The 20,216-nt window shown below is 40.6% G+C and overlaps 1 protein-coding gene across 1 annotated transcript in view; it reads right to left on the minus strand.

Annotated features, from left to right (window-relative positions):
• DOCK4 (dedicator of cytokinesis 4) overlaps positions 1-20,216 on the minus strand; it is a 422,501-nt gene that overhangs the window by 48,858 nt on the left and 353,427 nt on the right. Inside the window, exons 32-37 of the mRNA XM_073899086.1 lie at positions 16,570-16,718; positions 14,779-14,864; positions 10,277-10,303; positions 10,037-10,132; positions 9,127-9,187; positions 4,891-4,984 (exon numbers count right to left, since the gene is read on the minus strand). Of these exons, the coding sequence (XP_073755187.1) occupies positions 4,891-4,984; positions 9,127-9,187; positions 10,037-10,132; positions 10,277-10,303; positions 14,779-14,864; positions 16,570-16,718 (513 nt within the window). The remainder of the gene's footprint in view (positions 1-4,890; positions 4,985-9,126; positions 9,188-10,036; positions 10,133-10,276; positions 10,304-14,778; positions 14,865-16,569; positions 16,719-20,216) is intronic.

Below are 20,216 nucleotides of genomic sequence, written 5' to 3' on the forward strand. Positions count from 1 at the left end.
GAGCTCACTGATGTTTCTCCTAAGAAGCCTCCAGCCTCCCTGGTTGGAGCCCCTTGACCCATCATCAGCTTTTGCTGAATGAAACAAGATGCATCCTGATCCGGAGGCAGCTGTACCAGAAAGCTGCCCAAACGGGGACGGAGGTACCTTCTGTTTTAACGGGCACTAGTCAAATTCTATCTTGTCGAAGTTGTAGGTGACATGGACAGAGGAGAGCATTGGCTAAAGGGTATTGGTAAATTGGCGGATGCAGAAACAGAGCTGAATCACCACAACGCAGGTTGCCAAGGAAGATGGCTTTTGATGGGACAAGAATGATAATAATGACAGTCAGATCTGCGCTGTATCTGAACAGCTTTCTAGTTTTCTGAGCCCTCCTGAGATGACTTCCTGATCTTTAACTCCCCACATATCCTTACAATAAATGCCAAGCATCTAGGAAAGCCCTAAGTGTGTCCTTGTTCCTCTGTGTGAATAATCCATGGTTCCCTTCATTTACCACATGGATGACAGCTGCAGCCTCTTACCGACTGCTCCTTCAAGCTTTGGCCCTGCACTGCTGAGTAACTCCCTTTTCTCTTAATACACAGCTCTGGAATGATCACTTTTGTCTCTCAGATTTCTTTTGTGTCTCCCCCAGTACCCAAGAACTAAAAAAAATACCCTTGCGAGTAATCATTTCCTAGTGAAAAGGATGAAAAGGACCAAGCGAACCCCTTCCCCCGGCTGAAGCCTTCAGCTGCCCACAGGGAGTGACTGAAAGGGCCATGAAGGTCAAATTCACGGAGCCAGAAAGTAGAATGGTGGATGCTAGAGACTGCGGGGAGGAGAAAATGGGAGGTTACTGTTTCATGGGTACAGAGTTTCGGTTTGTGCAGATGAAAAAGTTCTGGAGACCGAGAGCGGGGATGGTTGTGCAACCATGGGAATCATACTTCGGGCCACTGGGCTGTACACGTAAAACCAGTTAAGATGGTAAATTCTATGTTACGTATATTTTACCATAATAAAAAAAATTACAAGGGTGGGGGGCAATGAAGGCTTTTTAGTCCATCTCAACTGCTTTCCAAATCATGCTTGCCCTGGGGTGGTCCAGGGGTGAGGCAGAAGATGAGGGGTGGGTGTGCCCCTGTGGAGTCTGGAAAGATAAGCAGGGATTGGCAAGCCATCAGAAGAAGCTGACTAATGACTGAATGGTGACATGGAAAGGTGTGGAATAAATGACACCTGTCTCAGAATCTGATTCCGGACAAGAATGATGTCTCTCAGGGGTCAGTGGTGTGTGTGAAGGAAGCCACACCGTGTCAAAACAATGTGGTAAGTGCTTTACTGAAGCCTGAAAAAGGTGCAATGGGAAAAGAGTTGGAATCATGAACTCAGCCCATGGGAGGGGCGGGCATGGAGTTGCTGTGGGAAAGAAAAGGAAAAGAATTCCGGGAAAAGATGGTAAAAGCACACGCCCTGAAGGATGGAGACAAGGAATGTAGTCCAAGTGGTAAGATGAGCTGCATAGACAGGTGTTGGTTTTATTACGATGGACCTTGAATAAAGAGTTTGAACTTTTTTTTTTTTTTTTTTGTAGAAGATACCAACTGAAAACTGTTGTATCTAGAGAAGGGGCTGGTGAAATTGTCTTAAAGGGCCACACAGTAAAAACTTTATAATTATAATAACATAATTATAATGATTTATAATCTGGCTTGCAGGCCACATGGTCACTGCAACTACTCAGTTCTGCCTTTTGTAGGTACAGAAGAAGCCACAGACCATGGCCGCTTCAGTGGGTGTGGCTGAGTTCTAATAAAACTTTTTTCACATAATCAGGTGGTTGGTCTGCAGGCTGTAGTTTCTGCCCCTGCTCTGGTGCTAATTAAAAAGCAGCCCAGGTGTGAGATGATGAAGGCCTAACGGAGGCAGCTTGAGTGGGAACAATGAAAAGGACGTGGTTTTGAGAGATTGTTAGGAAGGGAAATCCACAGAACACGGTGACTGATGATTTGAGGGAGGCTCAGAGATACCAAAGAGAACATCAAGATCTCCACACTGAGAAAAGAGTGATGCTGTTAATCGATACAGTGAAACTGTAGCTGGAAGCATTATTTAAAATCTGGCCACACAAGGACCATTTCAGAAAGGATTACTTTCTTTTAAAGCTGGATGAGGGACCACAATTCAGGAGTTCCTGGGAAGAATAGTGAGGCAAAAGACTCAGATTTAGAGTTCCTACATCCAGTTAAAGGGCTCTTTTCTGGTTACGATGTAGTGAGGACCTTGTATCGTATCTTTCCCCAACTAAAAACCCTAGGCACAATATATAAGGTAACTCTTGGAGGATTCTGAAGAGTAAATAAGAGAAGGTGGGCAGAGTAAGAAAATCAATACTCAAAGAATGACCATAAAAGAGTGAGTTCACGGTTTTTATTTTTTTGCCTTTCATATCTCCTGGCTTTGCCGTCCTGGTCTCCTGGAACTACAAAGGGAAACGGAAAGAAAAAGCTCCCAGGACATTTCCTCTGGGCAGAGGGTTGAGATGAGGACCCTTCTGGGGTCCTTCTAGGACCTTCTAGCCTCCCCCCGAGTCCTGGGAACACAGCGCAAAGCTGCGGTGCACACAGGGAGGGCTTCACAGTGGAAGCAGAGGCATCCCCGGCTTTCTTATGTTGAGTGCTTGGCCCCCAGGAAGACCAGCTGTAGGGAGTGCATCACGGCGTGGGGAGGATCAAGTCTTGGCTTTGACTAATTTGGCTCCAATTAAGTGAGAGTGCTAGGAAAAGGAGCCCTTGGGAGAAAGGAAAAGTGAGGAAGATCACAGAGAGGAGGCACACAGAGAAAGGGATTTTTAAACGTTGTGTATGATGTCCTGGGCTCACCTGCAAGCTGCATGTACGTTGAACAGACCAGAATCAGCATAACAGAGCTTTTGAGAAATGGAACTATGGTACAGACCACTGGTTAGGTCCCAGGCTCTCCCTGGGTGACATATATGCAGGACAGACCAGAACAGTATGGCGAAGGCCTTGAAAATTAAGCAGACATTGGAATCACAACCTTCAGAAGGTGGCTTAGGACTTGAGGTTTGAATCTAACTGGACTGTCTGCTGAAATTAAAAAAAAAAAAAAAAAAAAAACCCTCAACATTCTCCAGAAGGTTTGAACAGAACCCAGAGTCTCATAATATTCAAAATGTTCATGAAACAACCCCAAATGACTTGACATTCAAAGAAACAGGATAACTGAAAAATTTCAAAGGGAAAAGGCAATTAACAGATGCCAATCCCAAGATTCAGTTGTTGGATTTACAGATAAATACTATGAAGCAGCTATTATAACCATGCTCCTTAAAGTACAAGGGAACACTCTTGAACAGAAAGATATAATTTCCCTACAAAGAAATGGAAGCTAAGAAAAGAAAAGAAAAGAAAAGAAAAAAAACCAAAAGTGGGAAAGGAAATTTTAGAAACGGGTGATACAGTAACAAAAATTAAAATTTCACTGGAAGGGCTCAGTAGCTGAATGGAAATGGCACAGAAGAGTCTGGACTTGCAAATGGACCAACAGAAGTTATCTAATTTGAACAAGAAAGAAGAGAAATTGGGACAAAAAAAATGAACAGAGCCCCAAGAACTTACAGAACAATACCAAAAGGCCTAACATTCACGTCCCTTCTAGTTCCAAAAGTGAAGGACCAGTGCAGTTCCTTAGTAAACATAGGAACAAAATGTACATTATTTCCTATTTGAGGAAATAATGCCTGAAAACCTCCCAAATCTGGTGAAGGAAATAAGTCTGTAAATTCAAGAAACACCATGGACCCAAATAGGATAATCTTAAAGAAAGCCATGCCCATATACATCATAATCAAACTGCTGGAAACCAAAGATAAAGTCTTGAAAGCAACCAGAGAAACTTATACATTATACACAGGGACACAATTTAGATGACTGTTGATCTCTCACTGGAAACCATGGAGGCCAGAAGACTGCACAGCAACATTTTTCAAGTACTGAAACAAAAGAACTATCGAACTAGAATTCAATATCCAGCAAACGTATCCTTCAGGGATGAAGGCAAAATGAAGACATTCTCCGATGAAGGAACACAATAAGAAATTCTTCACCGCTAGATCTACTTTTTTGTTGTTGTTTTGTTTTTAGAGATTTTATTTGTTTGAGAAAGAGAAAGAGAGACAAGGGGAGGGAGAGAGAATGTGCAGCAGACCCTGCACTGAGCACTGAGCACAGAGCCCAGAGCCCTACTCGGGGCTTAATCCCACAACTGTGAGATCATGACCTGAGCAGAAACCAAGAGTCAGCCACCCAATTGGCTGAGCCACCCAGGCACCCCTCACCACTGGATCTACTTTAAAAGAAATATGAAGACAAGTTCTTTAGGTTGAATAAAAATGATAACAAAGAGGAACTGAGAACTTCCATGAAGGAAGAAAGAGCAACACAAACAGTAAATATATGAGCAAATTTGATAGACTATTTAATCCTCTTAAATTCTTTAAAATAGGTATAACTGTTAAAGTAAAAATTACTTTATCTAGTGGGGTTTTCAATGTATGCACACGTAATACGTAGGACAACTACAGCATAACGTTATTTAACTTGAAGTGGTAAAATACCAACTGTAAGTAGACTCTGAAAAGTAAGATATGTATTTTGTACTCCCAAAAGCAACCTCTAAAAAACAATGCCAAGAGATATAGTAAAAAAGCCAACAAATTAAAATGAAGTAGCTAGAAACAGAGATCCAGTTAAAAATTTCAATTTCAAAGTACAAATGCTTGAGTCCTCAGCTCTAATTATACAAAGCAAAGGAGTGACCATGTATAATATACCAGAGTCCAGCCCACTCTCCCCAGCCTGAGCCAAAAGACAGAATTACCTGTGAAGTTTTGTGCTTTGAGATGCAGATCATAGAGTTTGTGGATGTAGCGTATATACATCTCTTCCTTGTTTAGTTCAGTCTTATAGAAGTTCTGTAAAAAAGAATACAAGTATGGATCATTCCTCAACAGTTAGGCCTGCAAACCGCTGCTTTTTACTCTGTGAAATTCTGTGTCTGGAACTATAAGAATGGATGTATTTTTCTATATAAATGTCTTTTTAAAAATTAAGGAAGGAGGCCCAGTGATATACTTTCAATGCAACACTGTGTTAAACATTACCTAGCAATTATTGGATAAGCTGGTAATGCTTGGGGAGTGTTACTGCCAGTGACTCACATTTCTTTGGTACTCTATTATTTTTTTGTTAGTGTTACTGTCTATTCAACTAAAAAAACACTAAAAATAACAGATGAATCTGCTTACTAAACCTGAGCACTGATATTCAAAGGATAGTTTAATTTCAAATAGCACACATATTTGCTCTTTAAGGAAAAAAAAAGTTTCTAAGATCTATAGGTAAGGATGAATAAAAATAATGTAAAAGCATTTTTTCTTCCCCTGAAGAATCACATAAAAGAGGGTAAATGAAAATGCTCTTTATTGGTAAGGTATTATTCTGAGTTTCTTGTGTTGGAGTTTCAAAATCTCCAGTAAAGGAATTATTAACAAGAGATTTCAAACTATTATTAGAGGTGCATGCTTATCAAAGATATTTTATTTTTTAAAAAAAATCTGGATCTTACTAACCTTCTCTAAAATGTTTTTAACATTAGTTATGAAAAGATTCAACTTTGACTTACCTGGACACATAATGTTGGCTTTTTAAAGCTGTAAGCTATAAACACCCACATGTACTCCTTCACCACATCCTACAAAGTACCTTAGCCCTCACTGAACTTAGTAAACATAGGAACAAAAATGTACATGACATTAGGTTCCAGCAAAAGCAGGATGCCGTGAGGTTCTAAATGGGGCACTTATTTTAAGCAGATCATTGTGAATTATGAAATCGCTGCACAAGCCCTCTGAACTGTTATCATTGTTGTTGACTGATCCTCGCTGGTATGGGGAAGATGGGAAAATGAGCAGGGATAGGGGGAAAGACCAGGAATTCTAAAAATCTTTGAAACTGATTAGCTAGACAGGGCTCTGGTGATGAACCAAACTACCCAGTGTGGTTGCTTAAATTGCACTTGGCTTCAAGCCCGCGGACCTTCTGTCAAATGCACTTTCTGTCCACTACCTAATAGTGTCTGTTCTTCAATATGAGAACTCTTATAACCTTGAGATACTGACATTTAGTTGAATGCCTCACAGATTTTTTTTCTTCCAATTTATACCACTATCCTCCCCCTTTTCCTCTTGTCTCCTATAGATCTTGGCATTCCTTAAAAATCTAAGTAAATAATGCTATTCACATCTCTCTTATTACGACCAAATTCATTTTAACTAGCAAGATTTGTTGTACTGTAAACACAAGTCTAACAACCCCACAGCAGGCTTTTTACATTATTAAGGGATGATTTGCTCTAATAGCTTTCTGGTAAGAAGCAGCATTTTTGGGGGAAAAAATAAGTGATCACTCTGTAAGTGAATAATTCTCCTTAAAAATTAAAAAGAAGAAGAAGAAAAATCTCTCCAGTCAGTAGATGAGAATTTTTCACATATGTCTGGCAAAACTTGTGACACAAAGAACAAAACAATAATTGCATTTCCTAGTATGAGTCATGTCAAACATTATGCATTTTGACCAATTTAACACTACAGTTTAACTTCAATCTTGTGAAGGAAGCCAGAGCTCTCCTGAAGACAACCTGGAATTAATCTTTCCAAAGAGTTAAGGAAATCTCTAAGAGGAAGTGAGTAGCTGAAGACAACCATATTACTACTAGAAAACATCAAGAACTTTCCATATGGACTAGAAGCTAAAAAGATTAGCTTCGAAGTTATATATTTGGCACTTTGATAATAAGCATTCTTGTGCTAGTTTGAAATTAGAACAGCTTTCAAAATGTTAACATTTTCGGGGCACATGGGTGGCTCAGTCGGTTAAGCATCTGCCTTTGGCTTGGGTCAAGATCCCAGGGTCTTGGGATAGAGCCCCGTGTCGGGCTCTCTGCTCAGTGGGGAGCCTGCTTCTCCCTCTCTACCTGCCTCTCCCCCAGCTCATGCTCTGTCTCAGATAAATAAATAAATAAAATCTTTTTAAAAAATGTTAACATTTTCTATAAAGACTGTTCTTGGTCAATGTAAAGCCAAAAGGATAAATTCTTTGTGTCAAGTGAATCCTGCTGGGGCCACTGATTTTATTAGGTCTCTGGCTTATTCCTACTGGGCGACTACACATATTTCGAGCAAGCATTCATTCTTTCATCCCGGGAAATGATCTCTTCTGTTACGCCAACTGAGGAAATGAACCCAAGGTCTGCATGTGCCTGTTTACCTCCACACAGAGGGCACTGTGGCAGAAGATGGAGACAAGGGAAGAAGATTCTTCTGGAATAAGATCAAGGTTGTCCTTCGAGGTTATTTATGCAACTCTGTGGCCAGTGTTGGGGAAAAGCTGGGGTTAAGCTGATGGACTAAGAAGACTGAAAGCTTACAGAGCACTTGGCCCTTCTGCCCAAACACTGATGCACAGGTAGGGACATAGAGGCAGCTCGGGCTGAGGATCTCGAACGTGGTAAAGGGCTGGCAGTAGCAGGCAAGACACTGGGGAAGGCTTAATAATGACGATGTTTGAGGTTAGAAATGAGGGCTCAGAGGGGAGGTGAGTGGGCTGACCTTGTGAGTCTGGCCCGGGGGCCTGAGGTCACTGCTGGGTCTGATGACAAAAATTATGTCAGAAAGCGCGCCAAAAGATGGGGCCGGGTAGAGGGCTCTCGGGTCTCACTATTTTTAGTGACCGAGTTGGGAGGTGGAGATGTGGGTAAGAGTTCAAATGTGGAAAAAAAAAATTTTTTTAAATAAAGAAAAGAAAAAAAATGCAGAACAAGCATTGGGTGTGGTAAAGGACACAGGCATCTACTCGGAGGTGAAGCAGGGTGCAGCGAGGACACAAATCAGGGAAACTGATAACAAGAGAGCAGAAGTCCTGAGCTTTGACAGGGGCTGTGAGGGGAAGACACAGAACACGTTGGAAAGACTGAAGCTGGTGAGTTGGACAAGACAGATGAGAGTGGGGGCAACAGACACGTCCACGGTGCCGACCAGCAGGGCACGTGAGCGATTCCGACAGAGTCAGGAGAATATCTGTACAAGTACTTAGAACAGCTGATGAGGTTTCATCTATTCTGCAACATGAGAGAAAGAAACCGCGGCACTCACAAATTTAGACCTGGAAGCAGTCACATATTCCTGTATTTCATATCTGACTAAGGGAAACTCTGCAAGGCATCAATATTAATATATATATTAATATATATAAGAATTATATTAATATATGAAAATTTCTATATTAACTATATATAATTAATATATAATTAATATAAATATATATATTTATATAAGAATGTCTCTATGTATGGTCATTCTTTAGTTCTGTGGTGAGAATACCATCCTATTTATCAGTTAGTGATGAGACATTTTCATACAATTTAGTTTTCCAGGACAATTGTGGCTTAGCCTGTCTTCCTTACATAATATTTAATTTTACTCCAAAAAAATGTCCTCTTTGGGTGATCAATTGTATGGTCATCACAGTTATAATGCAAAACTTCACAATAGTGGTATTAGACAATTTGCAAACAAGCTAGAGAGTGGAAAATTAGTATGTTAAACAGAAATTGTCATTTGTTCACAGAAGAAGAGATGACTAATATTCATTAAAATGTAGAATGAATATAAGAAGGAGGACAGAAAGAAACTGTCTATACAGAAGTAAAAAGACCTCTCTATCTGGGGACATGGTGCCTTCTTCTAGGAAAGCCACAGAAGACTCCCGGATGGTAAAGCTCCACAGGAGAGGAGGGGGCATCACTCTCTGATCTCACAGAGCCTGGGGGGGGGGGGCGGGGGGGTGCAGTGAGTGCATTCTGCAATGTTCGCAGCTGAGAATTTTCTGGGATTTAATTCAACCTGAAGCTTGCTATGCTTCTTTTGAAAACACTTCCAAGCTCTTCTAAGAAACATCCAGATAAAAACACATTGTAAACTAAAAACAAACAAAACAGTATTTCTGTGAAAAATCAAACGTTAGGATATAAGGAGGAAAAGGGGAATAGTTTACTAACCAGAAGGCTAACTGTGCAGCCAATCTTTTTGCCATCTACCTCTCCCATTTTCATGCAGTCCCTAAAAACAAAAAGCAAGAGTCAGAACTCAGAACTTCCTTATTAGGGGCAAACACAGTTTCTTCTGGGGGAGGGGGGTGGGGAGTACTGCCAGAGACCCCAGGCAATTCGCAAGTTGCTGTAGAGAAGGAGGCTCTGGGGACTAGGGGAGTGGCCCCAGGCTGCAGGATCTCAGGAGAGACACTCCTGAGCACCAGTTTCTGCTGCACATTTCCCTTGCCTGTGGGCTCCGCTTCCTCTCATTCGCGCAGGGTGTGGGGCGGGGGGGGGGGGGGGGGAGACGGTGGAGTGAAGCTGCGTTCTTATACACCTTCTTCCAGAGGGGTGGGAAATAGCTGGAAGCCTGGCCATCAACAACAAGAATGAGGGTTTCATTCTTAAAAGAAAAATACCATGCATTTAAGTGGGATGAACTGCTTTAACAGTTGAGATAATTTAAAAATCAAAAAATTACGTCTATGAAAGGTAATAGTGTGCGCTTCGCACCGCACCTCCCTTCATAAGAAAGCAGCCTGACCATACAATTCTCTGTTACACTGTCTTCACCCTAAAACGGAAGGATCTACTGGTTCTAATGGCTGAGTCTAAACACCAAAAAAGATCCCTTTACTCATGGGATTCTGAGAACCTTCTCAATTCACTCAGACTTTGAAAGAACAGTCCACCGAACAAAAGAGAGAAAAAGGGACAAAAATCAACTAAAAACTCAGAGCCAGCGAGTTAGAAGTCCATTATCTTACTGCACAAGGTTCTGTGGGCTGATTAACTCCAGCGGGAAGTTGACTGGATCCTAACTCTCTGATTTTCCAGCTGGAGCGCAGCACTTCTGGGAAGCAGGGACTCGGCTTACCTGTAATCTAACAACCTCTCCATCAGACGAGTTACAGTGGCAATTAATGAAACGCCACTTTCCCTCCATGTTTCCCGCTCAATTTTCTTTAGTAGACTGGAAAAGAAAGAACCCAGGGCATTTTCAACATTTATTTTTATCAGTCACCATGACAACCATCTTACTTTCATCAGTACCTTAAATGCCTTAGCAACCACTGCAACAACTCACAAGTAGCACGATTTGCACACAATGTCTTACCTAGGATAGGGACCAAATAGTGGAATTCTAATCCAGGAAGCATTGACAAAGCAAATTGATTTTCAGATTATCCAAGTCATAAAACACGAACACATGCATATGATCATATTTTCAAAATATACAAGCACCCCACAGCTCAAAGGCATTCTCCCCTAGCTTCTCTCTTACACTAACAGAGGCTTGAGCCTTACCACAGCAAACACTGTGAAAAGCGAAAACAGGAGTACCTCTAAGTTTACTTTGAAATAAGATCTTGCTGTTATTCATATAAAAATGTTTTCCTACCTCTCGGTAGAATGCATCTTCATCCAGGCAATTTTACTGCAATGCAACTGCTAGAGGAAAATCCTTGTACAGACGGTATGACGTTTTGCGTTTTTTCCTTTCCCTTCACATTTGCCCACTCAATACATATTGTACTATCTGTGCACTCAACAGTTTCATTCATTTTGTCATTAATCACAGGGGATTGTCTATGTGGTTGTTAGAGCAGATTGATGACAAGTACCGAACCACATCTCTCCTCCTACATTTTCCCTAATCTTAAGCACCTTGGAGCAGAGGCACTATGTAAACACAGAATCACAACAATCAGAATAATCAGGATCTGTTTGACTTTCACTCCTGCCTCTTGGCAAATTAAGCATACACTTGGCAAAGCGTTTATGACTAAACTTTCCCAAAAGATAAAAGTAAGAACACAGGCATGGCAATGTGAGGATCCTTCCCCACCCCTCTGCATTTAATGATCTTTTCTGTCTAAAATCTTGTTTCTCTTTCATCTTGGTTTCGGGAATAAGAGAGAGAGAAAACATTTCTCACAAGTACAATCTAAGCCAATCATATATTGTGTTTAAAGGAAAAATAAACATTAAAGAAAAAAGCTATTCTGCCAAAGCTAGCTAGCTTGCTTCCTTGCTTCCTTGCTTCCTTCCTTTCTGTGGCTATGTTCTCTCCCAATTTCCTTCCCTATTCCTTCTCGGTGTTGCCATTCCAACACCCAGCCTTCTGTCTTGTCTCCTCATCTGTTGCCTATGCATCCCTGAGCATTCGTTTCCTGGTTTATTCTGAACTGCTTCCTAGATTAAGTGGGGGGAGGGAGGGAGAGAAGCTGTACACCATGGGATGGAGCCCACCCTGACTAATCTCCCAGGGAAGGTCCCCTAGTTTGTTTAAAATGTGTTTTCTTTTAAGAACCCTCTGAACAGCACCTGTTTTGAGCTTAAATGCCAAACTGGTATTGAACCAAGTACTCAAATGCAAATCTGCCTGCCAAAGCAATGCAGGATGATGTAGAAATTTCCCCAAGTGACAGCCCACACCTCATATACTTTACAGGCTGAAAAACAAAGAACTCAAGTTAAGTAATAATTCTAAAAATATATGGAGGCTTCTTTTATGGGCATGAATTTCATTAATTTGCACAGTCTCCTGATGCAGTAAGAAATCAGAGCTACATAAACCCTCTTGTAAGAAAAGGCACAGCTCTGCAGAGTCCGCTTAACCTTGACTAATCCCAGACCCAAATGTTAGGACCAAGTCTAGAACCCAATTCATGTGCTTTCACAGCTAGGCTTGTTCTTTCAGTCGGGAAGCTTGTTCTCCCAGTTTATCTGATACAAACCGAGAAGGGGAGCCCGTCAGAAAGAAGAAAAGAGTCTAGATAACTTCGGTGAGACTGGGTGTTTTTATTTGGTCTATAATCATGCCCATGTGCCCATGCTGAGTACACAGGGAATTCATCCAGTAACAGTGAAAGGTGATTTCTTATTGCTAGTTGACAGGCAATGGGCCTCCATAATACTGGAGAACTGGATAAACCAGAATCCTATAGGATGACATAATGCTCAGCAGGCTCTTACTCTGTGAAAAAATATTAACAGGGGGAGGTAGAATCTGACCCTAAATCTGCTTCTCTCTACATCATCATACAATGTTGTTGAGGCCATCACTCCTACATGAAACACCTGTGTCTGCCCATGCTCTACTTAATCCAAAGAGTCAGACACCTGAGATCTGTGTCGCATATCCACTCTAAAATTAAATGTGTGATCGCCATATAAAGACCTCTGAAATGACTTGGAGTCTTATTTAATTATTTAGTGCAACATATGAGAAAGAAGTGAGAGGGATGGTGGCTCTTCTGGAAAGTGCCCTACTGTGTGCTCCCACAGCACAGTCACTGCAGCATCCCCAGCCCTAGGAGAGTACCTGACCCAGGGAGGTGCTTGGTAAATAAAACCAAACAAGTGAACCAAGCAGAGCCAGGGGAAGCAGAATTTAGTTCTGACACTCTATGCTGGAGATTTCACACTGGTGTCTATGATCTACAATTGCAGCATTATCAAAAATAATAAATCCTGACTTGTACTTATTCAAAAAGATGGAGTATGGGTCCATGAAGATAATGTTGGGGGTAGGGGTGGGGAAAGGTGAGCAAGCTCTTAGGAAGGAAACCACGGCAACTCCTACATGTTCAGGAAGCAGGAAGCTACTTTCAGCTTCTGAACAAATTTGAAGAAGTTTTCAATATGAACTACAGAGAACAAATGAGAATCTGTACCATAACGGCATGTGTTCCTAATTCATAACGTGTGCAGTGACTCACAGTGCTTATACTAATTCATGGTGACTTCTATTGCCGAAGAAGTATTTCATTGTTTCCTGAAATATAGTTAGCTTTTCACTTTCTTTTCTGAGCCCAGGTAGTAATGATATTTAATTATCACTTTAGGTTTTATTTAATCCCAATATGCTAATGAGAAAAGCATGAAAGAAAAATATTTATAGTAACATTTCTAATAATATGCTAAAAATCACAAAAGAAAAATAATCTCCATTGAATGAATCAGGCACCTTAAAACAGTCTTAACTAGAGAGGTTTAATATATTAATTACTGGTTTGATTCTAATGTCAAGGTACATCTTCTGTTTCAAAGCCCCATTTATACACAAGCAATCCAAATTGCAAGCTATAGGCCTTTATTAAAGTAGATAAGAGGCACTGTAAAATGATGTATTTATTAATCTTGTGAATTTATTATAAATAATTAATCACAAATCTCAAGAGATTCATTTCACTGAGTGCTTTCTCATTTTAGTTCTTTGTTCAAACCAAGGACTAGTAACTGAAATGAGAGGAGTTTTCAAAGGCAATTTATTACACTGGATGAGGTTTTAATCAGAGTTCTTGCTAAACTCCAGCTGTCATGAAACACAGACGCTTTGTATACTAGAATGAACGAGGGCTTGGTGAATAATTACTAAAAGTTCCAGTTTAATTACAGTATCAGAAGAAAATGGTTTTGTTCAGGAGTCAGTACAAAGAATGTATTTTATCATCACCCACCATCATCCCAAGAAATCTGTATACCCCTTCTTGGCTTTTCCTTTGAATGTAATTTTCTTAAAAGGTTCAGGGATGATTTTGAATCAGGCAAGTTGAAACCTATCAGTCACTAATAATACTTTCTAAACCTGGATACTAATATATCTACTTTTCTAAATTAATGATCATAAAACCAAGTATACAACTTGGCATTTGGCTATCAGTTCTGAAGCATTAATAGTTTGACGTGACGCTTGGGCACACATACAAGGCAGAGCATACTCTGTGACAGAAAAATGTATCGCTGAATGATTTCTGTACTTCTGAAAGAACTGCAAACATTTTCCAGGCACAATGAGCTAGTCCTGCCTCCAAAAAGAAACACTTTATCAATATACTAGGACTGAAAGTGGCTAAGATCCATAGAAAACTGTAGAGAAAACAAGTGTTGGAATTAAAACCCTAAAGTTCTAGAACACTCTTACATGAACTCTCTGGCCATCTCACACTGTGATGAAAACTTGGGATAAGCCATTCACCCTGGACTGCGATCACATTCTATTAGGAAGGACAACCTCAAACTCCCCTTTAGTCTGTTGTTGTTCTAGCTTCCATCCAAATCCAAATCACAGAAATTTACTAAAAACGACTTGCTTCTGTGATATTCTAATAAGAACATTTAGAAAGCAATTAATAATGCTGAGTGAGCAATCAGTATCGATGAATCAAATCAAATGCTGAAAAACAGACGCCAGGTAGGTTAGTTTCCCCATCAACAAATCAGCCAAGGATATCCTGCTTTGGAAAGCATTGCACACGAACACCATAATCACACCATTGTCCCCCCCCCCCCCACCCGCCCCCTTTTCCCACTCTTAACCCTACTTAAAATCATTATCTTGCAGCCCCAGCTTTAATTCTTAGGCTTGAAAAGAGTGAGATTTGTTACAGAACACAAGTGACCTGACCTAATCAGAGATTAAAATAAGGAGCCAGGTCTAATCATCAACATAATAAGATCCATTCACCAGAATTAGGCAATTATCCTTTATTTCACACTCCACAAAGACAAAGCACTCCTGTGAGACCCAAGCTGTCTTTGCAGCTCTCAGCCGCCCAGCACTGACACCAAATCCTCTGAATGGAATCGACTGGAGATACACATATTACTCACATACTGTTGAAGAGCTCGCGGTATGTTTCATCACCTTTGCCTTCGGACATCAGGCTATCCAGTTTGTCAATTAGCTTGGCTTCCACCTGAAACATACCCAAATATTACTCCCTTTCCTCCCCTTCACAAGTGGGATCTCTAGGCAAACCGAAAGGTATTTATATCTGCAAGGAAAAAAACCACAGTAAATTTTGTGAAAGCAACATTAGCATAAGCTGTGGTTAATAGCAGACACCCCCTTGGAATTCTAGAGGGCTAACGGAGATGGAGCAACATGACTTCAAACTCCCAGAGGGGTATCATTTGCTGCCACCAAAGACATCTATTTGTTGACTCAAACACAAATGCTTGCAGCCCAGCTTAAACATTTGAATTTTTTTAAGAGCCATAAAAACTGGCAAGTCTACTTATTTATTTTTTTTTAAATCACTAGATGTGTAAGAACATTAGCAAAGTAACATACCCACAGACATTAATTTAAATCTCTGATGTGTTTTGTATCTATTTTCTTTCTCAAAACAGTTCGAGGTTGCACTAAATCTTTGCTCAAGTTGAGAACTTGCCTTATCCATGTACAGATGGTAGATCCATAGAAAGAGTCTAAGTCAGCAATAAGCTACATGAGAGAGAAAGGACATATTTCCCAAAAAACTGCAGTCAAAACATTTGAATCTTCAAGAATGTAAACTCCTTGGGCCTTGACTACCAGGAAAGCAGAAATATGCCTTCGTCTAGCTGAGACAGAAAGACAGAAAATGAAACACCCCTGCATGGCCAGAGAGAGGTAAGCCACTACAGATTGGGAGGGATATTTGACTTCGTCAAAGGACTAAGCTCAGTTATTCCTTTGAATCAAATTCTAATAAGGCTATGAAGACCAAAGGGAAGGAGAGTGGGCCCCCACGCCCCCGCAGGTACAATTTTAAAATAGCCTTCCATTCAGTTATTAGCTTTCTTGAAATGAGGTATCGAAACAGGTAAAATGCCATGCTTCTGCAGTAGGAGGGTTCTGTGTATGCATTCAGCTCGTTCGCAGAGTTGATAATCATTCCCAAAATTTGAGAAAGCCTTCATTTGGAGAAGCATGAAGGCGGGGGGAAGCAGATCCTTCACACAGGTGACTGAGTACAGGTCAGTGAGGTGATTATTCGAACAGAAAGAAGGCGACTATCTCCAACTTGAGTGACCTGGCGTGGCAAAAGCAGCTGATTTCTTATGTAATCTGGTTTTGTAATAAAAACATCTATTCTTTCCAAAACTGGAGCAGAGCAGTCAGAACCTATGTCAATGAGACATAATAGGCTCATCCAGGAATCTAGATGCAAGAATTTCCACTGCTCTCCTGTTTAAATTAATTATCAACACTTCAAGCAAAAAGCAATGAAATACACTGTGCATCAAATGCTCAAAACCTAGCCATTCACCAGGTGCAATGTGCAGACCACAGAGAGGTCAATGATTTTAAGAATCATTAAGCTTCTGATTCCTCTGTGTTGTGTCTAACTGGGAACAGATCAAGTCTCCGCCAGCTCTTCAACAGAGACCCTGGAAATCACAGAAGTTTTCAGCAGAAAGGGATTTTAGAGCTCCCCCAGAGGCTCAGGGGAACATAGGACTGCAGAGGTGACCAAGGCCACCAGGAATGGGAGAAGGCAGGTGAGGCTGGAATCTAAGTCCCTTGACAGCTGGCTCAGTGCTCATTTCCCAACTCGGAGTTGAATCTGGTAGCTCAGAGATGCTCGAGGAGAAATGAAATTCTCCCCAGCTGCTCTGAGAAGCTCATCCGCCTACCTGTTTAAAATTGCCACTCCGCCTCTGCTCCCAGTCCATCATATCATGAAAAATAGGAATCATGACATTCCGGAGATCTGGCTGGGGTATCAAGGTCACTTCTAGGAAAGGGCCAATCAAGGCAGGAATAAAATGAAGCTTGTGCTCTCCTAAATTGAATAAAACATTTGAGTTTCAGTATATTTAATCTTAGTAGGATTTCAGAAAATTAATATTATTAAATTTATTATAAATGATTGCCACAAATATATTCAATTATAGTTGTCTCTCCAGGCAAGAAAGTATTTCCCTAAGCAGATATATAAACAGTGAGTTTCCATACGTTGATTAATATTTCTCCATCATTTTTCATGAAAAAACTGTGGATTTACTTTTTCACAGTTCAACCAAAAGCTCTGAGATACCATGAAAAATTACACCACAAATTAAAAATGACAAATTAAAATTACACCAAAAGTTAAATCATTGGGAACTGGTTATGTACACTCTTACACAGTCACACATTGAAATTTTTATGCAGTCACTAAAACTGAGGCTTAGGAAGGATAATAGGCAAAGCTTTTCGATAGAATTGAAAAAGCAAGGTACAATACAGTATGGACAGGTACCTCTTACATTAAAAAAAAAAAAAGCTATATGTAATAGTCAAGAAGATTATATCCCCTAACGTTAACCATGAAGGTTATCTCTGGGTGGTAAGAGTAGAGTCAATTTTTATATATGAAAAAAAGTGGTCCCTGCATTGTACAAATTTTCTTATGTTTTTAAACATAATAAACACACAGCCTAATAGAAAACTAAATGGTAATCCAAAAAAGGGGAATGTGAATTTTCTAAAAAGATTACACTTTAACAACAGTGAACTCAAAATGGTGTAATAACAAAGTACACAAAGTCTGGTGCTGATGCTTCATTGAAAAGGAAGGTAGAGGGTCGGATGACACTGATGATTTCATCTAGCAGATAAGTGTCGTGTTCCATCCATTACACTAATGGTGTATGTTAAATCTCACAGTTTTACTTTGATAATAAGAATACTGCATGCAATGGAAAACACATCACTTCTCAAGTGCTAACCTTGAGCATTGTGGCTGAAAGCATATGACACTTAAAGCATCCATTTAAAACCCATAGAACAGGTTGGGAAGCTGGGCAGAAGAGAGCTGGCTTCATGATTAAGATAGTTTCCCCCTTATTATTCTTTTCTACCTCTGATCTTTTAGTAGTAAGGATCAAATACACACAAAATCATATCGTTCAGAGTTACTGGCACATTTTGGAGTTACATACCTTCACATTAATTTTCAATTTCTCTTTGTTTTCTGTACTAGGAGGCATTAGGGTGGCCAAAGAGCTCAGATGTATACAAATCCAGGGTACAAATATACAGTTTACGTTTCTACTGACTTTAGAGGGGCTTTTATTTTTTATTTATTTCATTTTTTTTAAAGATTTCATTTATTTGAGACAGAGAGAGAGAGAGCACACACAAGGAGGGGCAGAGGGAGAAGGAGACTCTCCACTGAGCCAAGAGCCCAAGACCCTGAGATCATGACCTGAGCCAAAGGCAGACGCTTAACTGACTGAGCCACCCAGGTGCCCCTTATTTTTTATTTTTTGATACAGTGAGTGGTGTGGGGCAGAGGGGCAGAGGGAGAGGGAGAGCATCTTAAGCAGACTCCATGCTGAGTGCCCGGATACAGGGTTTGATCTCATGACCCTGAGATTGTGACCTGAGTGGAAATCAAGAGTCAGATGCTTAACCCACTGAGCCACCCAGGCGCCCCTAGAGGGGCTTTTAAAAGAAAGAATAGGAAAGGAAAAATTTGGAAATTGGAAAAAAATGATGAGTGAGATTAGAGACAGACAAACCCAAGTGGGTGTTTGTGAAGTCATTGTGTTTTGTGACTGAAAGTGCCTAGAGACAGTTCAGCCATGTTCAGGATGTGGCCCCCAACCCTTTTCCTCAGTGCTATGGGACCTAAGCAGGACACAAGTCATAGGCCTCGGCCTATCCGAAAGTCCCTTTCCTTCCCAACACTGAGGCCACATCGTCTTTTCCTTTCTCTTTGAGGTTTTTTCATTAAAAGTAACTTGTTTGCTCACCATCTTACTTATCCATACCCATTATGTGTGAGGAATAAACTTGGCTTAGAATTCTTTTTGCTTTCCTACCTTTCTCTGTGACCCAGGTACAATCGTATCTCTCCCAAGGGACTCCTTAGTTTTCCTCACCTGACCAAGAACACCTCCTTCTTATTCATCAGAAGAAACTTCCTTATTAATCTAACCTGGTGTATTTTCCTCCAAAAGAATGAATCCTTTCAAGACGGACAAACTCACTGTGGCAGAATACAGAGAACCATCACTCCACAGTTCTTCTCCCTGTATCTCCCCCATCTTCCCAACATACGCGTTTCAAGCAGGGAGCGAGCAGCCAGCTTTTGCGACTGCTTTCCTTGGTTACGTCTGTCAGGGCAGAAAGGGGCAGCAACCTGAGCTCCATCACTCTTACTGTCATTTGCAAAAGCCTGACCCACTCAGTGCTTACTCAAGACATCCTGACAAGAGAGGGGAAGAGAGAAATGGGAGACGGAGACTTCTGGCCCAGCCTGAGATGAGCAGGCCTTATATACGGTCCCTGAGCCTGCCCCTAGGGGATGGCTGCCGGGGTTCTGGGTCCACCACAGACGCTGTGCCCCAGCAGAGCCACACTCTGAAGGGACCAGGAACGCAGGACAAAGGTCACCTTGACATACGACCAATAACCAGGATGGCCTCCCCACAGGTGTGAGACTATGTAAGACACCAAATCTGGGCATAGCTTTTGGGTGTGTATGGGGGGAGGGGAGATAGAAGTGGCAAGAAAGACAAAATAAAACGGAATTTCCTGCCAGCCCGAATAGTCCTCCCTTGCCTATTGAAATGAGACTCAGAGCTGCTACATTATGATCTTCGTTTTTAATCTTTCCTGAGCCTGGCATCCTTTGGCCTCTCTAAAGAACATCAATAGCATGCACTTATTTATCACTGTTTCCCTGAGTATTTTTGAATTACTTTGTTAAAAAGAAAACTCTATTTATAGACATTTTACAACCTGATTTTCTTCTTTTTAAAAAGGTTTTTACTATGTATTGTTCGGTGACAGATAAGGACTACATTTATCCTGGTGAGCACTGAGTAATGTACAGAATTAGAATTATTATGTTGTACACTTGAAGCTAATATAACATTGCATGTTAATGTTATACATCAGTAGAACATTTTTTTACTATGAAAAATCTTACAGGTACACAAAATTATAAAGAATACTAAAACAAATCCCAACATACCCATCATCTAGCTTGAAGAATTATCAACATTTTTGCCAATCTTGTTTCACCTATCACCCCATTGATTTTTCTCCCCTCTAGGGTACTTTAATGCAAGTCTGAGACATCATATCATCTTTAACAGATGGGAATATATATATATATATATATATATATATATATAAAATCACAATGCCTTTATTACTTCTAACAAAGGCACACAATTCCTTAATCTAAAACTCAGCCTAACGTACACCCCAATGGTTATAGCAGAAATGTCCACAATAGCCAAACTATGGAAAGAGCCTAGATGTCCATCAACAGATGAATGGATAA

Source organism: Callorhinus ursinus, unplaced genomic scaffold (genome assembly GCF_003265705.2).
Source record: "Callorhinus ursinus isolate GAN/ISIS: 27379988/994484 unplaced genomic scaffold, GSC_fseal_2.0 scaffold12, whole genome shotgun sequence".
Lineage (NCBI taxonomy): Eukaryota > Metazoa > Chordata > Mammalia > Carnivora > Otariidae > Callorhinus > Callorhinus ursinus.